Here is a 20,630-nt window from a genome sequence, read left to right as displayed (position 1 = left end):
GTCATGGCACTTTTCTTCATATAAGCAATAATTTTCTCCTTCACCTTTTCCGGCACATTTGCACACGGTGCTACGTTTTTATGCGAGCATGATAAATGTTCCTTCATGCGGGTAACACCTCCCTTCACCACTTTTTCGCAAAAATTGCATTTCAAATAAACATAGCTCTTCTCTCCGCCGCATATATCAACTTGTACACTATATTTCCAAGAAGTCCCTCCGCAATGACGCAGACGCCTTTTCCTTGCCTCTAACCATGATCCCTAATTCCTTGTACTAACAATATGACATATTTTTTAACAATTATTTGTACTACCAATAATTAAAAAAAAAATATGAATACAAAAATATACCAGTCTGCCGGGGGTCCAAGGGGGCGCTACCCCCTGGCGGGGTTCGACCTGCCCGGTCAGGTCACAGGGTCAAGGGGCAGCGCCCCTGCGGGGGTTTCCGAGCATGTATCGCTCAGTACCGAGCATGTACCGCTCAGTACCGAGCATGTACCGCTCAGTACCGAGCTTGTACCGCTCAGTACCGAGCGGTACTAGTTTGGTACCGAGTATGTACTTAGCGATACCGAGCATGTATTGAGCGGTACCGAGCATGTATTGAGCGGTACCAAGCTTGTACTGAGCGGACGAATGAAAGAAAGCCGAATCAGGAGTTATTTAAGCTTTCATTACTGCACGTCAAAGTCAAGGCCACAACACCGCGTACATGCTCTTCCGACCTAACCGATGCCTGAACGTTTCCTGCACTCACAACTTCAGCTTCGTTTCTTTCCCTGCCTCGTCTCCTTCCGACTTCGTCTCCTACACTCACAGCTTCGTCTCCTTCCCTCACAGCTTCGTCTATTTCCCTCACGGCTTCGCCTCTAGTTCTCCTTTCAATTCTAATAGGAAGCCCTAATCCTATACGCGAATACACGACTCAATGCGGATGCCTCGTCCGCTTTTTTAATGGTTGATTTTAAGTAGGTAAGACCATTTAGATGAGGCGTACGCCTCACCCATAATTGCGCAATTGAGGCGCGCCTCACACAGGGTGAGGCGTACGCCTCAATCAGTGTACAAATTGTGTGCGCCTCGAGGCGCTTTTGGACAGAATTGCGCAGAGGCGCGCCTCTTATTGCGCAATTTTAAACAGAGATTTTTAATATTATTTTAAAGTGTTTTTTAAAAAAATTTATAGGTTAAATTACTTTATTAAAACACTCCCATATATACCTTTAAGTCTTCATGAATTTGAACATTTAAGCCTTTCTCCAAGAGAAAAGACCTCCAAATTAGCTTTGTGAATATTAGAACTCCAAATTTATGATTGTTAGAACTGGATTTCTCGCAAACAAATAACTAATGAAATATTAAATGATAAATTATAATATTTGTCGTCATAAAATCATTAATTTTTCATATGAGTCGCATCGTTTCATAGAGTCAACACGCCCTTTGATGTATCGAAATTGGTAGCTTTTGTTATCTGCCCAACATTTTGGGAATACAATATTTACACTTCAAAAAGAAAAAAATTGTTGTCCTAATTCTTTGATGGATTTCTTTATTGATGAGTACATCCATTGTTTCTCTAAGAATCCCACATGAACTTGTATAGATGGATTAAATAATCCAAAGACAATCTCGCTCAACACTCCATTTAAAAAGACTGCCAAGCAAATCATGTCATACATTACAATCAAACAACCTCTAACAAGTGCACTATAAAGTATTCAATACAATCTTCTTTTTTTTTTTTTTTTTTTGAAAAAAGCATTAAAATGTTTTATTAAAACTAAGAATCCCACATGAACTTGTATAGATGGATTAAATAATCCAAAGACAATCTCTCTCAACACTCCATTTAAAAAGACTGCCAAGCAAATCATGTCTTACATTACAATCAAACAACCTCTAACAAGTGCACTATAAAGTATTCAATACAATCTTTTTTTTTTTTTTTTTTGGAAAACTTGGGGCTAAGCCCGTATATTAAATAAAAGGAGATTACAAAAGATTACAAAAAGACTAAGAAGATCATACATAAAAAAACCAGCCTAAAACCAAAGGAAAAGATGCAACCGAAAGATCTTCAAGGTAGAACACCCACAAAATCGGTATAAAACCAAAAGAGGGCTCAGGTTAATTGGAATCGACAATAGTAGACAATCATAATAAAAACAGAAGCTGTTCAAAGCCCACATGAAGCAGCAAAAATCTCTGGTTGCCAAGACACTCTTCAGAAGCTTTGAGCAGGTTGCAGCAAGTGCCATCTCAATTGCTAAAACTGGGACAGAAGAGAAGCTCAGGCCATCCAGGGGCAGAGGGACCAATTGTCGATTCCATCATCATTGCCCAATTCCATATAAATCATCCCAAAAAACGGTGATGCAGAGAGAAGCACATAGGATACTTAATTCTCAATTTATCAATATGCTTCCAGTATGTCGTCTTAGCCGAAATGGCATAAACAATTTTATGATAGATAGTGTTGTTGACCTCGATTTTGCCCAAACCCGGGTCTAAAGAGTTGACTTGGTCAAATTGATCAAGCCAGACCCTTTGGCCCTCCCCACTGGGTTCAGTGGGTCGAGTTGAGTCTGTCGAGCCCGAGCTTGGACCCGGGGTCAACCCGGTTGACCAGGTCAACCAGAATTGACCAAATGGGACCCTTTAAGCCTAAAATCTTTTTTTATTTATTTTTCATAGTTTCTTGAGCTCGAGCCCCACCCCCTTGACTCCCTTGACTGGTTTGACCAAGTCAATCGTTGACTTGGTCAAACCAAATCTTAAATAGGCTTAAATAGCCTATTTAGAGCCCAATTAAGAGCCTAATTAATGCCCTTAACTCCTCCAAACGTTTTGAAACTCCAAATCCCGCCCAAATCACTTGATATAGCCTGGTAATGGATGGTGGATCGATCTCGGCCGTTGATCTCAAACCTTGGCTCTTAAATACCCAAAATTAAGTCCAATTGAGGATATCTTTCGGATTGCTCTTGCCCTAACCCCTCTCGTCCCGAGAAACTTAGCGTGAGAGCTCTCCTCATGCTCCTCCACCTTTCCCACGTCAGATCTCGGCAACCTAGGCCCACCGGCGGCGAGAACTCCAATATGTCAACTTTTTAGTTAGCTAACATTGATATATTCATTTGTTTGTCCATCAACGACTATGATCAAATGCTGATAACAACCATTATTCTTTTCCTATGATCAAATGCTGATAACAACCATTATTCTTTTCCTATGATAGCATAGAGAGGCGACTAATAGTAGAAATGTGAAAAGTGTAATAATTCTTAGTTTTAATAGTGATTTTCTTAATAAGAGCTTAGTATTTAGTATGATTACTATTTAAAGTTTTTCAAGGAGACCAACATTTGGCTTTACACAAAACAACAAGTAAACTATCAATATTAATATAAAGTTTGTGAATAAGGGAGCATTTATAAGCAGGATTCAAAGATTGAATGGAAGGTAAACCCAAGCCACCCAAATTCTTAGGCAAATAAGTCTTTTAATAATGAGAGATATTAATGAGTTGGGAGGACCCTTCAATAATATGAGAAGATAAATTATTTGGGTAGGTTGAATTAGGGGTATCAATTCGGGTCAACGGGTCGGGTACTCGGAACTGCACGGCACTATTCGGGTCAACCCGAACCCGACCCGTTTTAATGAGTCAGATTTTCGGACCCAAACCCGACCCGACACGAATGACCCGAAGTTGACCTAAAATTGCTAGTTTTCGAGTCAAAAATTGGGTCAATCTTCGATTTTCGGGTTAAAATTGAGTCAAAATCGGGTCAATCTCGGATTTCCGGGTCAACTAGGAGTTTTCGTGTCAATTTCGGGTTGCTGGGTCAACCCGAACCCGACCTAATTTTTAAAACTGGTTGATTTGTTAAACCCAAACATGACCCGTTTCAGGTCCGAGTTGACCCTAATCCAAATTTTTTCGGGTCAGGTTAGAATCGTGTTTCGGGTCGTGACAAAAATTGACACCCCTAGGTTGAATCCATGCGAGCCTTACTGATGAGAACCTCTTATAATAATGAATTTCCTCCTGTGAGGCAAAGAAAGTTTCAAAATCGCAAGAAATAATAATAATCATTATTACAAGTGACCTATGTTATGGATTAGGTCAATAAAATGAAGCAGCAGACACTGTTTTCTCTGCACTATAGCTCAGTTCTATCACCTATGACATCCCCATTTGGGTATGAGAAAAATTTTAAAAGCAAGCATGATTATAAAGTTAATTATGTGATTAAGTATCATTAAAATAAATTTTAAAAATAGGCATAGTCGCCCGTTGAACGGATGACTAGCAGGTGAATTAAGAGTGCTGACTCAACTGGCCGTTAGCGTATTTTATTGAAAAAAAATTAAATTTTAGTGTAAGTCGCCCATTCACCGAAATTTTAGTGTAAGTCGATTACTGATGACTCAATGGGCGACTTACAATAAAATCGATTAAGTTTAAGTCGCATGTTGGTAAGTCACCACATGAACTTAGTTTTATTTTGGTATAAACCAAATTAAAATAATAGATGCTAAAGAGTATTATGGTGAAAATTTTGAAGTTAACAACTGATAAGTCAATATTAGCTGGTTTATGCATCAAAATTAGTGCATACTTTTCAATATTATCAGCATAGGAAGCTGTATCATGATTTGTTACAGGAAAAATGCATGTGCTGGAAAGTTATAATGTCCCATCATCTGAACTTTGCCTATTTGATCAGTAAATTTTTTTTGTCATGAAGTTCTTTACCGTTTGTTTGGATGTAGATTAGTGCGAGTTATTTGGTTTTGATTTTGAATTTTAATTTCAGAGTAGTTTTCGTCAGAAGCATTAATATTATTTTATTTGAGTGTAAATGTCTTGTATCATAAACCTCTTCTATATAAGGGATGCATTTGGAGACAGTGAAGAAGGTTCATTGGAACAGGTTGAGTCGGGTAAATTTTCTGTAATATTTGAGGTTTGAGTCCTACAGCTAATTTTTCGTAGTTTGTTCGTGCTTGTAATTTTTAGTTTATTTTAATCTTAATTATAATGATGCGATCTGCTCCTAGTTGTCTTATATTTGTTCTATTATGTATGTTCTCTACGGTAGATCAGTGTAGTTCTTCCCTTCTCACAGCACGTCCCCCTTCTACCAATAAATTTTGAATTAAAAACTCTTCATTTTCCAAGCTAAATATAATATTACTGTCAGATTCAATCTCCGCATTCCACTGACATGTAGTCCTATAAATTTCAGCATGCTTGTTATTTGCTACCATACATTCCTCCAAATCACTAGTCCAGAGTAATCACGAATAACCTCATTAATGTCGTTATGATGAACAACATTTCTAACATTCATATTCTTCACCAAATCATCGAAATCTTCAGGCCCCTCCTCGCTTGAAATACTACTCAATGTCTCATACCCTACATTGATTACAAGAATAGAAGCAGTGAACTTACTCCCAAAAAAGAAGTAGGTTGGGAATGCATTGAAGAACCGACTAAGTTAAGTTCACTTTGTTTTTGCAACAATTAGCATCGTACAAACATATCATTAGTTAAAGAATAATAAAATAAGTTGTATGACTCAACAAATAAATATTGTGTTTAATTCACAACTTACCTAATATTTGCATTTGGCATTGGTAACTGACCATACGAAGGACCATGCATCATAACTCTATGATCCAATATGTCATAACCACAAATTTAAGATGAAAATTTTTTATCAAAACTACTCCCCGACAATTATGCATGGTCCTTGATCCAATATGTCATAACCACAAATTTAAGATGAAAAATTTGTTACAATATCAAATAATACTACATAATTAAATTCATAACAAAATTAAATAACTCATTTTACAATTTTAATAGCCAAAATAGGTAAAAAAAATCTTACACAAAATTACGTATTTAACATCTTCAACAACACATCTTAGCAATACCAAACAATACTACATAAACAAAGTAAGAAAAAAAATATCAACTCATATTAATAATTCAGTAACCAAATTAGAAAAAAAAAATATACACAAATTTAGGAATTTCACATACTCACCAACACATCTTGAACAACCAAATTCAACATCTTCACCAACACTCATGAACTCACATTCTAGGAAACAATATACTACTTGAATTTCTCTTCCATATCAATTTTGTTCAATTAGGAGATCACAAGATTTTCCAAAAAAAAAAAGGCAAAATCAAAGCCTTAACTTACATTTATATCAACTAATAACGGCTAAAATGTAAAGATTAACAAAAAAGACATTTAAAACCCTACCTTTCACTTCTCACTACTCTCACATGGACAAACGAAACGATAATTAGGTTTCCGAATCAGACTTTTCAAGAAAAAAATTCATCTGACCCGGCCGCTACAAAGTTACGCGCATTTGATAGGTCGAAAGGAGCCGTTTTTGAATCAAGTCGCCCGATGAACGGGAGACTATACCTATTATTAAATTTAAATAGTAACATACTTAATCGCTTAATTAAGTTTATAATCAAGTTTACTTTAAACTTTTCCCCTTTGGGCATCCGATTCTTCCGTCCTCTCCACCCATCACTTTCTTTAGGACCACGCATTCTAATATTTGTAAAATTAAGCATTCAGATGTTCAGCAAAGAATCTCGCAGTTATATATAAAAAAAAGAGAGGGCTTCATTTGCTTTGATGACTAAACACACCTTCTGCATATATATAATTTTATTACATATATGATTTTTTTATAGCTTTATATTACTCATCTAAGCCTCAAAACAGATCCAAAAAAAAAAATTACAGAGCAGAACGAATACAGATAATTCATTCAATTTAAAATTCACCTTCACTCATCATCGAAAGAGAAAGGAGGAAACAACCCCCGCAATCACAGTCGTCGGATCCCCGAGCACGGCGGAGATAACGAATTGCACCGCCATCGCAGCCAACTCACAGCACCTCTTCACCTTTCCCTTCCCGCTCCGGTGATGACTCATCCCCGCCCCTCTAATAGCTGGAATCCTATTCCCCGACACCATAACCTTTTTCCCTCCTCCACCGCCGCCGCCGCCGCCGCCATAATAGAGCTCATGCCAGCTCTCCACTAACATCTCCGTCACGCAAGCCACGTGCAAATTATACTTTTTGCACTCGCTCCTATAACTCCAGCTCCTCCCCTTCCGCCCACACCTATGACAATTCGCTGAAGCCCGGCGTTGAAGGTGGAGGCGGAGGCCGCCATCGGCATTGAGCACGTGCGGGAGGGCGGCGCAACAGGGGTGGAGGTCAAATCCGCATGTGCGACAGTGGTAGACGAAGCCGGCGATGTTGCGGCCGCATGCGTTGCAGTAGCGAGGGGAGTCGCCTGGAGGGGAAGGGAAGAAATAGAAGCGGCATTTGGGGTAGAAAGGGTGACGGAGGGCGATGGCGCCGACGGTGGCGGCGGCGCAGTGAGTGTGGAGATCGAAGTCACAGAGAGAGCACTTGAAGCGAGAGCCAATGCCGACTTCGCGACAACCGTCGCATTTGAAGGGAAGCTCTGAGTACTCAAAACGCAGCTTATGTTGTGGGTGGCTGAAGTGGTTGAGCTCGTCATACTTCATGGGAATGGAAGAGGGAGAGAGCTAAGGTCAGGATGGAATGGTTGAACTGATTTTGGGAGGAGAAATTTTGATTCTGAATGTATATATATAACGGGTGATCGAGCTATGTCTCTTAATTATTCAGCCCATTTCAATGAGAAATTCTGGTTCTGAATAATGTTTTGGATATAATCTTATGCTTATCGACTTTAGATTCTAAATTATCTGTCTGAAATGATTACTGCCTTTGATTTAGTCATATTCTCTTAAAAGCCTTAAAGGGTTATTTGCACCTTCATTTGCTTGCTCAGGTTGTCATGCTAGAAAAGAAAGCATATGCTCACATAAACCCATCAGGAGGAGATTATTTTGTGCGGACGTCGAACGCAGCTCTACATCCGGAGGCTAATCAGAATGAGCCATCTCAGCAAAATTGAGCGGTACCGAGCAGCGGTACCGATGCGGCTCATTCTGATTGGTCTCCGGATGACGTTCGGTGTCCGCACAGAATAATTTCTCCAACCGAAGGAATTCCACTAATTGAAATTTATTTGTCTCCCTTCATCAAGAGATTAGATGGGATAGAGAAGAATATGTTCCTAAAATTAATTCTAATTTGTGACTAAAGTCATTAATTTATTGTAAACATACGTTAAGGCTTCATTTGGGGTGGCATTTTTCCTGCTTTCTAAAGTTGCTTTTTAGTTCAAAAAATTTTTGAACCAGAAATTTTTATACTAAAAAGTTGATTTATAAAGCATTAAGAAAGCCGCCCAAACGAAGCGTAAATCTCCATTGTTAAAATGAGGAAAGCTTGAAGATTTGAATCAAGCTCTACTCCAACATTATCATTGAGCTAGAAAGAATTTATGGAGATTTACAGTAGCAGCAACTGATTGGAAACATCCCTTACATAGTTTAAACAAAAAAAATTATAAAAATAACAGGTCATATATAGTACAAAAATAACAAAATTGAACTAATCAGCACTTTATTAATCTAATCCTGAATGAAGCAGTCCCTATACAGTTTATTAAGCAACCTGACATAATATCACAAGACAGGCAGATACTTAATTTCTGCAAAATGCAAGATTATGAAGATTGAAAGAGTCATTATCAGTGGGGAACAACAGCAACTGAATAGAATAGCATTTAATTTATGCGCTACAGATCAGACTATTCTAGGTTCTAACTGCTGCCATTAATGAATGAGAGGAATTTTTTGGTTAATAATTGCAATTAAGGGAATAAGAATAGAATAGCGTTGGGGTTCTTTGCACATCAATAACCAACATAAAGGCTTTATTCTCATATTCTTCCTAGAAAGCAAAAGCAATTTGATTAGTAGAACTTGGAATATGTTGCCAAGTGGAAGAGGGATTACTTGGCTAGTAAGTAGGCGATGGTTTTCAATGCCAACCCTCTGTTCATCACTCTCACTCATAACTAATATCACTTATACCAAATATTGGGGAATAGTTGAAACTTGTGTAAATACAAAGAGATTTTTAAAAAAAATTAACACATAAAGATATAAAAGGATCTTATACAATTTCGCCCAATTAATAAGTATGTATTATTGATGTCGTCGCATATTTCATTATTTATTATAAAAAATTATAAATATAAGACGAAGCCCCCTCCTTTTTTTTAAGGAAAAAAATGTAGGGCAATAAAAGGAATGCAAGAGATTCTCAAAATATCTTTTGATGAAATAAACAAAAATATTGGATACCTTTTGAGGGTTCCTCCTTTAAACCCTAGAAGCAAGGGTTTCTATCACCTTCCAACATATGTATTGACCTTATCTTGATAGGATTGAACATTAATAAAGTCTACGTAACATTTTTTTTAATTAATTTTATTCCAATACATAAAAAGGAGGATACAATCAGTAGCTAATAAAAAGACAGGCACATAGCAAAACAAAAGAGATGATAAAGAAGCCACCGGGCTCAACAATTGGCAAAGAAATTGCAACAACCCAAATTGCAGGCAAGGGCCGTCTAGGCGAAAGACACCAAAATCCATGAAGCATCAACTGAGATAAATTTGCAGCACCACCAATGATTGCCAAAATGCCTCGAAAGTCCAAATGGTGAGCTAAACCTAGCCACATCATTGCCCAAAAAATATACAAAGCAAACAGTAAGCCAACCCAGTCCGAGCACATCCTCAACAATCCAAATTCCAAGCAATGCCAAGAGAGATACAAAACGACCAAGGAAACAAAAGACGTTCCCCAACAAGAAGAGACAAACACTTTTAGGTTTCCGTCCCCTACGTTTGCCACTGCCCTGGGAGAAAGCCTTCTTAACCAAACAGTTCACATTCAAATTAAATAGTTCATCAAACTTCACCTCGTCTCCCAGTAAATCCAACCCCTCGCCCTCACTAAGCAAGCTCAAGTTGTCTTCAAGCTAATCGGATTATTACATACAAGCATCATGCATTGACAATTTTAATTGAACTTTTAAATTATCATTGGAAATGATAACAACAGGGATCTCAATCGTACCATCAACCAAAGAAGAGGGCATATCAGGTTCATCAAGAACATCAAGCATTCCACTTAAAGAATCATCTAATACCACGTAGTCAACACAATATAACTCTATGTTAACCACATCCAAGACAGGAGAAACAGTAGGAATAACATCCAAGGAATCCTTACTAATAACAGCTAGAGAATCATCAGCCTCTTGCACAAGATCCATTACCTCGATGGCATCTTAATCAAACCATCATGGGCAACCATTAGCTCAGGAGAGTGTGCAATCTTAGAAATCAATACAATCTCGGGAGACACCACCAAAAATTACCACAGAAACAGGCAAACCCAAACTACCACCATCAGCATAGCTTCCTAAATGACCTTCACCGACATCAGCAGCCTCCTTTAGAAGATCCAAATCCACCTTATTAAAAAGCTCCACAGTGGTTGGCAAAACACTCTTATTGCAAGAGATTTAGAAGGAGGAATAATGTTCAAGGAATAACATTCCAACTTCGAATGGCCAAGAGATTTACAGTGCGAGCAATAAGAAGGAAATTCTTCCATGATAACAGCCTAAACATAACCCAAATTTTCAGGACCAACCCACACCCAATCCGGATAGTGTTTATCACATCCATCTCAACTAGAACTCGAGCAATTGACATCCTAGAACCACAAGTAGTAGCATGGTTGGTTTTAAGAGGCCAAGTAAAGAGGGAACCTAATCCATTAAGGATACAGGGTGAAAAAGGTGAGGTCGAAGATGGGGGAAAGACACCCAAATGGGGATTATGGGAGATTCCACCTCAACATCAAACATGAGAGACCACTTAAAAAGCTTCATATAGCAATTGTTCACAAAATAAGATCAATGAGCAAACACCCTACAGTAATCCAAAGCATTAACTAGCTTAATCAAAACATGCCTCATATTGAGAATAGTCACAAAAACTTCACCAATAAGTTTCAGATTGAAAAAGAATTTACGTGGCCTGAAGGGACAGACGTCGTGCCGGAAATTTACCAACAAGGGTGAACTCAAAGGGTGCAACAAGAGCTAAGATTTCACTTTCTGAAATCTAGAGCTCCGGCATGCCGCAATGTGAAGTGATTTTCAGCTCAGGGAAACTTAGAGAATGAGAGTCATTAGCTAAAGCATCTTTGAAGGAACAAGAGGAAGGCATCCCTTTTAAGAAACCAGGATTAACAAGATGACCGGCCGTAACCACAAGCAGAGAAAATGGCACAACACAAAACCGAATAGAGACAAGACGAAAATTGGGAGAGGAAAACTTCCATGTGGGCAGGCGGACGGCGGATGGCCAGGATGCGGCTCCAGGCGTGAAGGAGGAGGGGGTTAGGGCGCCTAGCCGAGCCCCAGAAATGTCGGGAGAAGAGCAAAGCTAGAGCGAAAAAAAAATAATTTTAACATGTTTTCTTCGTAGGGCAAAATTTAGGTTCCACAATTTAAAATTATATTTATGTAAGTAGAATTGTATCACCCCAATTGTTGAGTGCATTTATATGACTATATTAAGAACTTATTTTATCCATTTAATTATATAATTATACTAATCACTTCATAAAGAAAGAATAAGAAAACTAGCAATTTTAAGCAAAATTCAGCAATTTATTCTTACCCATAGAATTTTTAAGGTTAACTTTTACTATAATAGTTATGTTACTAGTATTTATACTTTTAATATTAGCTTTCATAAATCTCCATTCAAGAGTAAGAGTATCCACTTCATGTTCAGACAAGAGCACCCCAATCAAAATATGCATATATCCTTCATATAGGCTATGCAACCAAACTCTTCAATATCAGAGAAACTTGAAGCCAAAGTTTTCTAACAGTATGTTGGTTCTCTAATACCATCACTAACTAGTATTTATACAATAAGATTAAATTGTATAAAATAAAATTATTTATGAAATTCTCCTATAGAAATTAGAAGAGAGAGGACACCAAGTAAACTCTTTTAAGATTAACAAGAACTTAACGAAAATTTGATCTTCCAAAATTTCATCAAATTTATATTGCAATTTAAGATATAGAATACTATTTTCATTGTCCATTTGGAGTGCACAAAGTGGGGTTTACATATATAGGCAAAGTGGCGAAGCTAAAATAACTCCAAAAATTCTTCCTAAAACTAAAAAGTCTAACTATTTGTTATTTCAAAACTGATTTCAAACTAGTATAATGTACCTCTTATCACCTCTACAACTGCTACTAATTAAATTACAGAGAAAGAATGCAAAGATCTTTCATTTTAAACTTCAAAGCTAAATACATTTTTTTCATTTATTCTAATCATATAAGTACTAAAAATTAACAACCATCAATATAAAGACTGATAATGTCACCATATTCACTAAGAAAATAATCAAATCAGATGAAATAAAATCAGGATATAAAGAATTTTTCTATCCTAATCCTCTAACTTCTCCTTAATTATATAGGTTCATTATTTACTTTTTCTTTTCTTTATCACTATTATTTGGAGAAATATTACTTTATTCAAATATAAATTTATTTTAACAAAACTGAGGATTTAAAGATTCTACAATTATATTAGACTCAAAATCAATATTAAATTTAGCTCATTCTCAAATCCTGAAGCACTCTAGGATTTCAAATTAAAAATTTGGGAATTAATTCGTGATCATCTGAAATTTGACTTCAATCCATTTATTATAAAAGCATACATCTAGATGAGAGTAATCTAATCAACCTAAAAATGCTCAATTTCAATGTCATTAAGACACTCAAATGCTCACAAAATATCAAATATGAAACGAGGATTATTCTGGTGTTTAGGAATTTGATGAAAATAACTAACTTTTGAATTAAAAATTTATCTCATTTCACACTAAGAGGTCACTTTTGATGGATAGAGTCCTTGAATTTGAAGAATTACAAAGTTATGCCCTCTATTCAACATATACGCCCACCACCACTAGATTGTTGTTGTTGCTCGTCAATCAACACAAACAACCATTAATCATGTTCACCGTCGTCCTACAATTGTCGTCAACCTTCAACCCATGCCAATGTTTGTCGTTGCACGAATCATCAATTCGATGCAAATGATTGTCGGTCCTTCCAATTTCTCTAATAATATGGTTCACTACTCTCACAAGAGATTAAAATAAAAATCCAAAAACTATAACCTCACCTTCTCTAGCTAAGAGAGAAAGGCTAGATTTGTATAATAATCAACTTATATAATTTAATATTTTGGTTGGATAAGGCCTTGAGAAATTTTCTTTCTTAATTTTTCACATACAAACCCTTATGATTCTTATGTACTTTTGTGAGCATGGAACTTTATGCAACACTAAGACACAAACTCACCCTCTAACACCGCAATAATTACTATTCCATAATTCTCACTTTAATTTGTACCTTAGAAAAATGAGAAAGATAAAATAGAGAAAATCATTCATTCTATTTTCATCAAATTCCCTCTTCACTTTTATTTTTCAGCTTTTCTTTCGTTGCTCATTAAAACCTATGGTAAGGTAATTTGGAAATTATGTGGCCTGAAAATCACTGGCGTAGATGGCGAGCATGGGACTTGTTTTGGGCTGAATCCCCGCAGCTAAAATCCTAATTCTGCCAATTCGACTAGCCTTGCAAGCTATAATCAAAGAGAAGAAAAACCTTTTATAAAGAACACTAAGGCTTCGTTTGGGACGGCTTTTTTATTGCTTTCTAAAACGGAGTTTTAGTACAAGGGTCACTAGGAAGGCTTCCTAAGTCAAGGGCAGCAGCTAATCCCACTGAAATGCTTGCTGAAATTGTAGCTACAGCAGCTGGAAAGTCCAGGGCAGCAAGCACAGAAGAGGGGGAAGATAACTAAGTGTTTCGGCAAGGTTCCCGGGTCTAGACAGCACCTAAACAGCGACTCTAGGTTCACTAACGGATGTCTAACAGCTGCAGGAAACAGTGGACAGCAACTTGACACTACCTAGAACTCACTCTAAAGGCTATACTAAGTGCAGAAAATTAGTGGGCAGCAAATGTTTAAGTGGCCTAGACTATTAAGGATGTCAAATTGAAGGTGGCGGCACTTAAACACATGAATATACTAAGGTATGATGAGAAATAAATGATGCAGATATTTCTGGACAGCAGTAGAAAAACAGGAAATAAAGCTATCTAGATAATGGTATGCATGCAAACTTCTAAGGATAACTTAAATTGGATTCCTAGGATGCAATCTAGCAAAGGTAAAGCATGCTAGCCATGCTCTGATACCAAGATGATGTGATACGTTCAAGAATTACACATGAAATTCATTACGAATCACAAAGTTTACCAATATAAGATTAGAGTATCGTAGGTTAAGATTCACGAAATTTCCGTTATTGAAATGTTATGATAAGCAATTACAAACTAGTTGTTTAGACACAATTAATGACGGATCTCAAAAGTATCGCAATAAAGAAAATGCGGAAAATAATAGAATCCCATGGCTAATGTCTAGAAAGTTCATAACGAGTTACCTTGCTCACTCACACTCAAGTCGGGCTTAGCGGGAGAAGGCCTTTAGCAAACTCAACGATGCCACCACGATGGTGGCAACACCAATGGCCTTGAACCACGGAGAGGTTGACGGTGACGGGGATGGCGTGAATGCTTGACTGTCGATGCTCCAATCGTAGCTTGAAAATCGTCGGTCGATGATGCTCACAAGGATCGGGACGACTCGCTCCAAATATTCTTCAACTGTGGCGCCGTCTTCAAATCCTACGTCAAAGCACGGAGATCGTAGGATATTAATGCTTCCTTCGGCGTTGAGTACTAATCCCCACTCAAACTCGGGATCCGCCATGCATAATTGGCGTTGGGGATCTTTCAATGAGAAGAGGATTAAATGACGGTGAGGGAGAGTCCTTGCCTTGGAAGAAGGATGAGGAGGAGGGAGGAGCCGGCGGGATCTCCAAGGAGAGAGGGATTTCGGCCAAGGTGGGAGAGAGGGGCGGGTGCAAATGAGGGAGAGAAGCTAGGTTAGATGAGGTGGCATGAAGTTTACTCAAATCTGAAATTAATCTCAGATCTTAGTAAATTTGGAGGGAATAATTTGAAAAGAACTTCAAATTTCCAATGTAATTAAGGGGGATTTAATGAGCAATTAAAGGGGCTCATCAAGTGGTGGGCGGCGGCATGCTTAGAGGGGAGGAGAGGTTTGAAAACTTAAAACTGAAATTTAATTTCAGTTTAAGTAATTTAGGAGGGAAAACTTTGAAATCAAATTATGATTTCAAAACGGTCAAGGCATTAAACAAGCAATTAATGGGGAAATTTCTCCATGGGGGCCGGCGGCATGCATAGAGGGAGAGAGGGGAATTCAAGGGAGAAAGGATTCCAATTTAGGATGATGATGTGGCAATAGGTTTCATAACTCCAATCTAAATTAAATTGAAATTGAATCCCATCATGAAAACGTTCCTAAATTGGAGTTCCAAATAAGGAAAGAATTCAAAATTTGAAATTTTCAAATTTCAAATTTGAAAACTGTGTAGGGAAGGGGTTGGGTGGGTGAGGGGAAGTTGCCGGCAAGGTGGCCGGCCGGGGTTGTGGTGGTGGCCGGCGGCGGGTTCCCAAGGGACGGCGGCAATGAAGGGTTGGGAAGGGATTTTCTTGTGTTGGAGGAGAAGGAAGATGGAGGTGAATACGAAGGAGAAGATAGAAAACCTAACCACGAGCCGCGGACTCTTCCAACGACTGGTGGGCCTTGCGATTTGCTCCCCTTGAGCTCTCTCCCTTCTCAAGCTCTCATGCAAGAAGAAGAAGTAGAAACACACAAATTTTTCATTCAAATATTCATTAACCTCAATACAACTAGAAATGACCTATATATAGGTCCCAACACAAAAGAAAATTACAAAGACTATATTGCCCTCGGGGCTACAATCATGACTCAGCTCATACTAAGGGTACAATAAGAAACTCCAAGAAATAAAAGAAAAATGCATAAAAGAAAATACATAAATAACTAGAAATATAAACTCTGAATCGTGACCGTCGATCTGCGCTGTCTTCGGCGATACACATGCTTGAATCTCTGATCGATGTCCTCATCATACATATTAGTGATTTTGAGATTTGTTCTTGATGATATGAATTTGATGCAAATGTCTTTATGAATTTAGTATAATTCAACAATGTAAATGCTATAATAACTAATATTAAGTCTATCCCCTTTGTCTCTAGGCGCTTCATAATTATACAGGTACTAATCTTGATCAAATAATAGAGTTTAACATTTCATTTGGGATAATTTTTTTATTAATTTTTAAAATAACTTTCTATACAAAATTTTTTTGAACTAAGAAATTTTATACTAAAAAGTTGCTTTAAAAAATAATAAAAAAATGAAGCCTAATTCAAAGTAAAGTGCTTTTAAGTGACAACCAATATTCAATATAATAATACATCTTTAAATTATGTACATATATGTTTTAAAATTTTAAGGCCACTTTAAAACATTCAAATGTAGGTAAAAGAGTTGAGCTTTGAATTGTATGATAAAAAAAATATGGATCTATGTTTAGATCAAAGCCAACAAATTAGTCAGTGAGCCAAGTTCATATCAAATCAAAATTGATTTAATTCATCTCAGATTAAAAGTTTATTTGGGACAACTGCCTCGCTGTTTTACTTTCAGACAAACAACCACAATTTCATTTGTATAATATTTTCTTACTGCTTTCTCATCGTTCTTCAGAAATTTCTTTTGTGGAAAGCTGATTGTTACAGCCAAATAGCTAAGTTATATTCTTCATTACAACTTTACAACTTACTCTATAAAACGTTGCAACTGTGATCATAAATAAAATTAGGTTGAGAACAAAATCTATATATTTCCAGAGGAGATATTTAAGTGCATGCAAAAATCTTGTATCTATAAAATTAATTTTAAATCATTTAAAATAACTAATCAACTCATGCATTCAAATATAACTCATATTATTTATCTATGTTTAGCATAAACAAGACTAATTATGTCTTGATAAAATAATAATAATAACAGATCAATTTTATCTTAAATTGGCATAAATAGAGACAAACAGGTTAAATCTGAATACAACGTTGAAATTGAAACGCATTATAAATTACTTACTAACTTTAATTTTAATTATCTTTAATAAGTTATAATGATAAATAATATATTTAGGAGCTAATTTAATTATTACAAATTATCAAATTAATTATTATATTACTAATTATCTAATTATTTTTAACCCTAATTAATTTGTTAATTATTTTTTAAATTAGAAGTTATTTAACTAATAGTCATAATAATTATTTAAGTATTATTTATTTACTTTTAATTATTAATTATATTATTAATTTTCTCATTGATCACTTAAATATTCAACTACTAATTAATCATTTAATAACTATTTACACTATTAAGTATATAATTAACTATTTTTATTTTTAATTATATAAATAAACTAATTTAATGACCAATTATAGTAATAATCAGTTACTTAAGCAAAATTAGATTGATTAATTATATTACTAATTATTTAATTAATCTAATTAATTATCACTATTAAAATTCTATTAATAATGTTAACTTTGATTCATTTTTAATTTAGGAGGTTGTCTAGGGTTGCTTTTCATCTTGCCGCGCTTCGTTGCTGACGCTTTTCCTAGTCGTCATTTCTTCATGGTTGTTTAGGCTTCGTGTGCTGTGCTTTGCATGACCAGAGCTCGCTTGCTACTTCACCTCCTTCGAAGGCCTAGGATCGTAAGTCACGACGGGAGCTCGCTCGCTCGCTGCGTAGGTAACCTTCTCCTCCACCTTCCTTCACGACGGGAGCTAGCTCTGTCGCAAGCTCGTAAATCTCAGTCCCTAAATTCTTAAATCCGCCGAACCTAGGGATTTACACCGTAAATTAAATTCTTAAATCTGGAATTTATGGAGGACTGGGATGTACGGATGGCTCAAAAAACATTTCGCAGGATTTACCGGAAATCCGGCCTAAATCGGGGAAAATTTAGATACCAAACCACCCCTTAACAATTTGATTAAGAAATTCCTAGTCAAATTTCCTTCGGATCCCCCGGAGTTCACAAAAGAAAACTCTCATTTTTAGTCAATCGACTCCATCCTCCCGCCTAGATTCCTACTCTCAAATGGCAGCAATCCGATCCCAAACTCGCCTCCTGCACCCCCTCCCTCCCCTCTCCCTTTCCCACTCCTTCTCATCATCGCCGGAAATCCCCAGCGTCTCCGGCGACACCAACGATAGTATCGTGAGCACCGCTGTCTCCATCCTCCGCTCCCAACGCTGTCGGTCCCGCTGGAACTTCCTCAAATCCATTCTCCCTTCCTCCGGCATCGCCCCCTCCGAATCCTCGGCCATCATCCTCCACCTCCGCAATAATCCCCGCCTCGCCCTCCGCTTCTTCCTCTGGTCCCGTGACCACTCCCTCTGCAATCACAATCTCACCTCTTATTTCACCATCATCCACATCCTTGCTCGCTCCCGGCTCCGATCCGCCGCCCTATCTCTCCTCCGGGCCGCCATCCGTTCTCACCCCAACACCCCCCCTTCCTCCCTCCTCCAAACCCTAGCCCTCACCTACCGATCCTGCGACTCAGCCCCCTTTGTCTTCGACCTCCTCATCCAAGCCTACCTCCACTCCCACAATATCGACCCCGCCCTCTCCGTCCTCCGCTCCCTCCGATCCCGCGGCATCCGCCCTCTCACCTCCACCGCCAACTCCCTCCTCCGCGCCACCGCGAACCTTCGCGGATCAGCGGCCGCCCTTAATCTCTACCGCGACTTTGTTGAATCATTTCACCCTAATCCACAAACATTCAACACACTTCTCCTCGCGCTTTACCGCGACGGGAGAGCAGAATCAAACGGGGAGATTCTAGCGGAGATGGACCGATTCGGGTGCGATCCGAACGCGTTCACCTACAGTATTCAAATGGCCGGGTGCTCCGACGTTACGGAAGCGCGGAGGCTATGGGAAGAAATGGCAGAGAAAGGGATCAAACCTGACACTACCGCGTACAATACTCTGATAAAATGTTACTGCGATGCCGGGAAAGTAGAGAAGGGAGAGGAGCTTTACCGTGAGATGGTGATGGACGGATTGAAGACGACGGGGACGACGTTGGAACTTCTGATCAAAGGGCATTGTCGAGCTGGCAATGTCGAAGCAGCGATGCTGGTTTATGAGGATATGAGGAGGAATGGATTTGGACCGGAGGCCGAGACTGTGGATGAGATGCTTGTTGAAATGTGTGAGAAGGGGATGGTTGAGGAAGGGTTAGGAGTGTTGAGGGGTGAGATGGGGAGGGAGGTGGTGGTGTTGGGGAGTAGGAGGCGGAGTTATGAGGTGGTGATAATGGGTTTGTGTGGAGCTGGGAGGATGGAGGAGGCGTCGAAGTTGCAGGCGGAGATGGCGGGGAGAGGATTGGAGCCTGATGCGAGGGTTTATGAAGCGTTTATCTGTGGGTATGAGAAGGCGGGAGAGTTTGAGATGGCGGATAAGTTGAGGAAGGAAATGGTTCAAATGCAACTTGGGGAAGATGGCAATTGATTACTATGAGTGAAATGATCTCATAAATGATCGAAATGATCCTCGGCTTGGAGATCATAGATTTGAGCCATAGTGATTTATCATACATTCTTGCCAAAAATAAAACATCATTAATTATAAGTCATTAATTTTATGATCTGACATTCATTCAACGATTTTTCATGAACAACCTTTGATCAAGATCTGATGATCAATAATTAGATGCTGTTTGAATGTTTTTAAAATATATCGTTTTCAAAATATAAAATAATTAAAATACATAATTTAAAATTTTATGAGTTTTTTTTAAATATAAATTAAATATACTAAAATATATTCTTATTTATTAATATACATTGAAATGCAAGTGACTGAATTTTTTTGTAATAAAAATATCTTCTTTTTTTTTTCTTTCTCTGCATCATAAGCTAGGATTAATTATTTTGCGCAGACGCCGAACGTCGTTTGGAGGCCAATCAGAATGTGTCATGTCACACTTTCACTCGGTATTGTTCGTTACCGTTGTCATGGCTGCACCTGATTTGCCTCCAGACGTAGAGCTGCATCCGGCCTCCGCACATAATAATTTCTCCCAAGCTAGAGGGAATATAGGAGTAGGCGGAGCTATATCCAAATAAGGCGAAGGTAAGAAAGCAGCCCTCAAAAAAATTATTGATACTAAAAAAAATTTTGGCACATGGTTAGCTTTCAAATAAAATCATCCGCAAGAAATAGAAATAAGGTCAGGGTTGTGTGATTTGGTGAATTAATCTCTCTGTAAAGTAAAATAAATATATTTTATGTATAAACTTCAAAACAAAGCCAACCAAAAAAAATGCATACAAGCCCGTTTTTTACAACACCAAACAAAATGGCATCCCACTCCACAAAGAAATACTATTGAATGATTACCAGGTTTTTAACATATCAGTGCTGATGCGAAAGCTACACCAAACAAAATGGCATCCCACTCCACAAAGAAATA

At 37.8% G+C, this 20,630-nt stretch overlaps 3 protein-coding genes across 3 annotated transcripts in view; 1 reads left to right on the top strand and 2 right to left on the bottom strand.

Annotated features, from left to right (window-relative positions):
- Positions 1–1,013, bottom strand: part of LOC110113817 (cyclin-dependent kinase C-2-like) — a 4,174-nt gene extending 3,161 nt beyond the window's left edge. The window contains exons 1-2 of the mRNA XM_028694841.1: positions 1,010–1,013; positions 684–911 (exon numbers count right to left, since the gene is read on the bottom strand). Of these exons, the coding sequence (XP_028550674.1) occupies positions 684–911; positions 1,010–1,013 (232 nt within the window). The remainder of the gene's footprint in view (positions 1–683; positions 912–1,009) is intronic.
- Positions 1,014–6,664: 5,651 nt separating this feature from the next.
- LOC110100745 lies at positions 6,665–7,959 on the bottom strand. Its single transcript, XM_020828393.2, has one exon. The coding sequence runs from the start codon at positions 7,603–7,605 to the stop codon at positions 6,856–6,858; it is 750 nt and encodes a 249-aa protein (XP_020684052.2). The 5' UTR covers positions 7,606–7,959; the 3' UTR covers positions 6,665–6,855.
- A 9,962-nt stretch (positions 7,960–17,921) lies between these two features.
- LOC110100744 (pentatricopeptide repeat-containing protein At2g15980) lies at positions 17,922–19,846 on the top strand. Its single transcript, XM_020828392.2, has one exon. It carries the CDS (start codon positions 18,245–18,247, stop codon positions 19,664–19,666), a length of 1,422 nt encoding a protein of 473 aa, XP_020684051.1. The 5' UTR covers positions 17,922–18,244; the 3' UTR covers positions 19,667–19,846.
- The last annotated feature ends 784 nt before the right edge of the window (positions 19,847–20,630 follow it).

Source organism: Dendrobium catenatum, unplaced genomic scaffold (assembly GCF_001605985.2).
Source record: "Dendrobium catenatum unplaced genomic scaffold, ASM160598v2 fragScaff_scaffold_579, whole genome shotgun sequence".
In the NCBI taxonomy this organism is placed as follows: Eukaryota; Viridiplantae; Streptophyta; class Magnoliopsida; order Asparagales; family Orchidaceae; genus Dendrobium; species Dendrobium catenatum.
Note: the sequence above shows the minus strand (reverse complement) of the source record. Positions and strands in the feature narration are given on the sequence as shown.

Coding starts and splice junctions, on each gene's coding strand:
- LOC110100744 (XM_020828392.2), top strand. CDS start 18,245: ATGGCAGCAATCCGATCCCAAACTCGCCTCCTGCACCCCCTCCCTCCC.
- LOC110100745 (XM_020828393.2), bottom strand. CDS start 7,605: ATGAAGTATGACGAGCTCAACCACTTCAGCCACCCACAACATAAGCTG.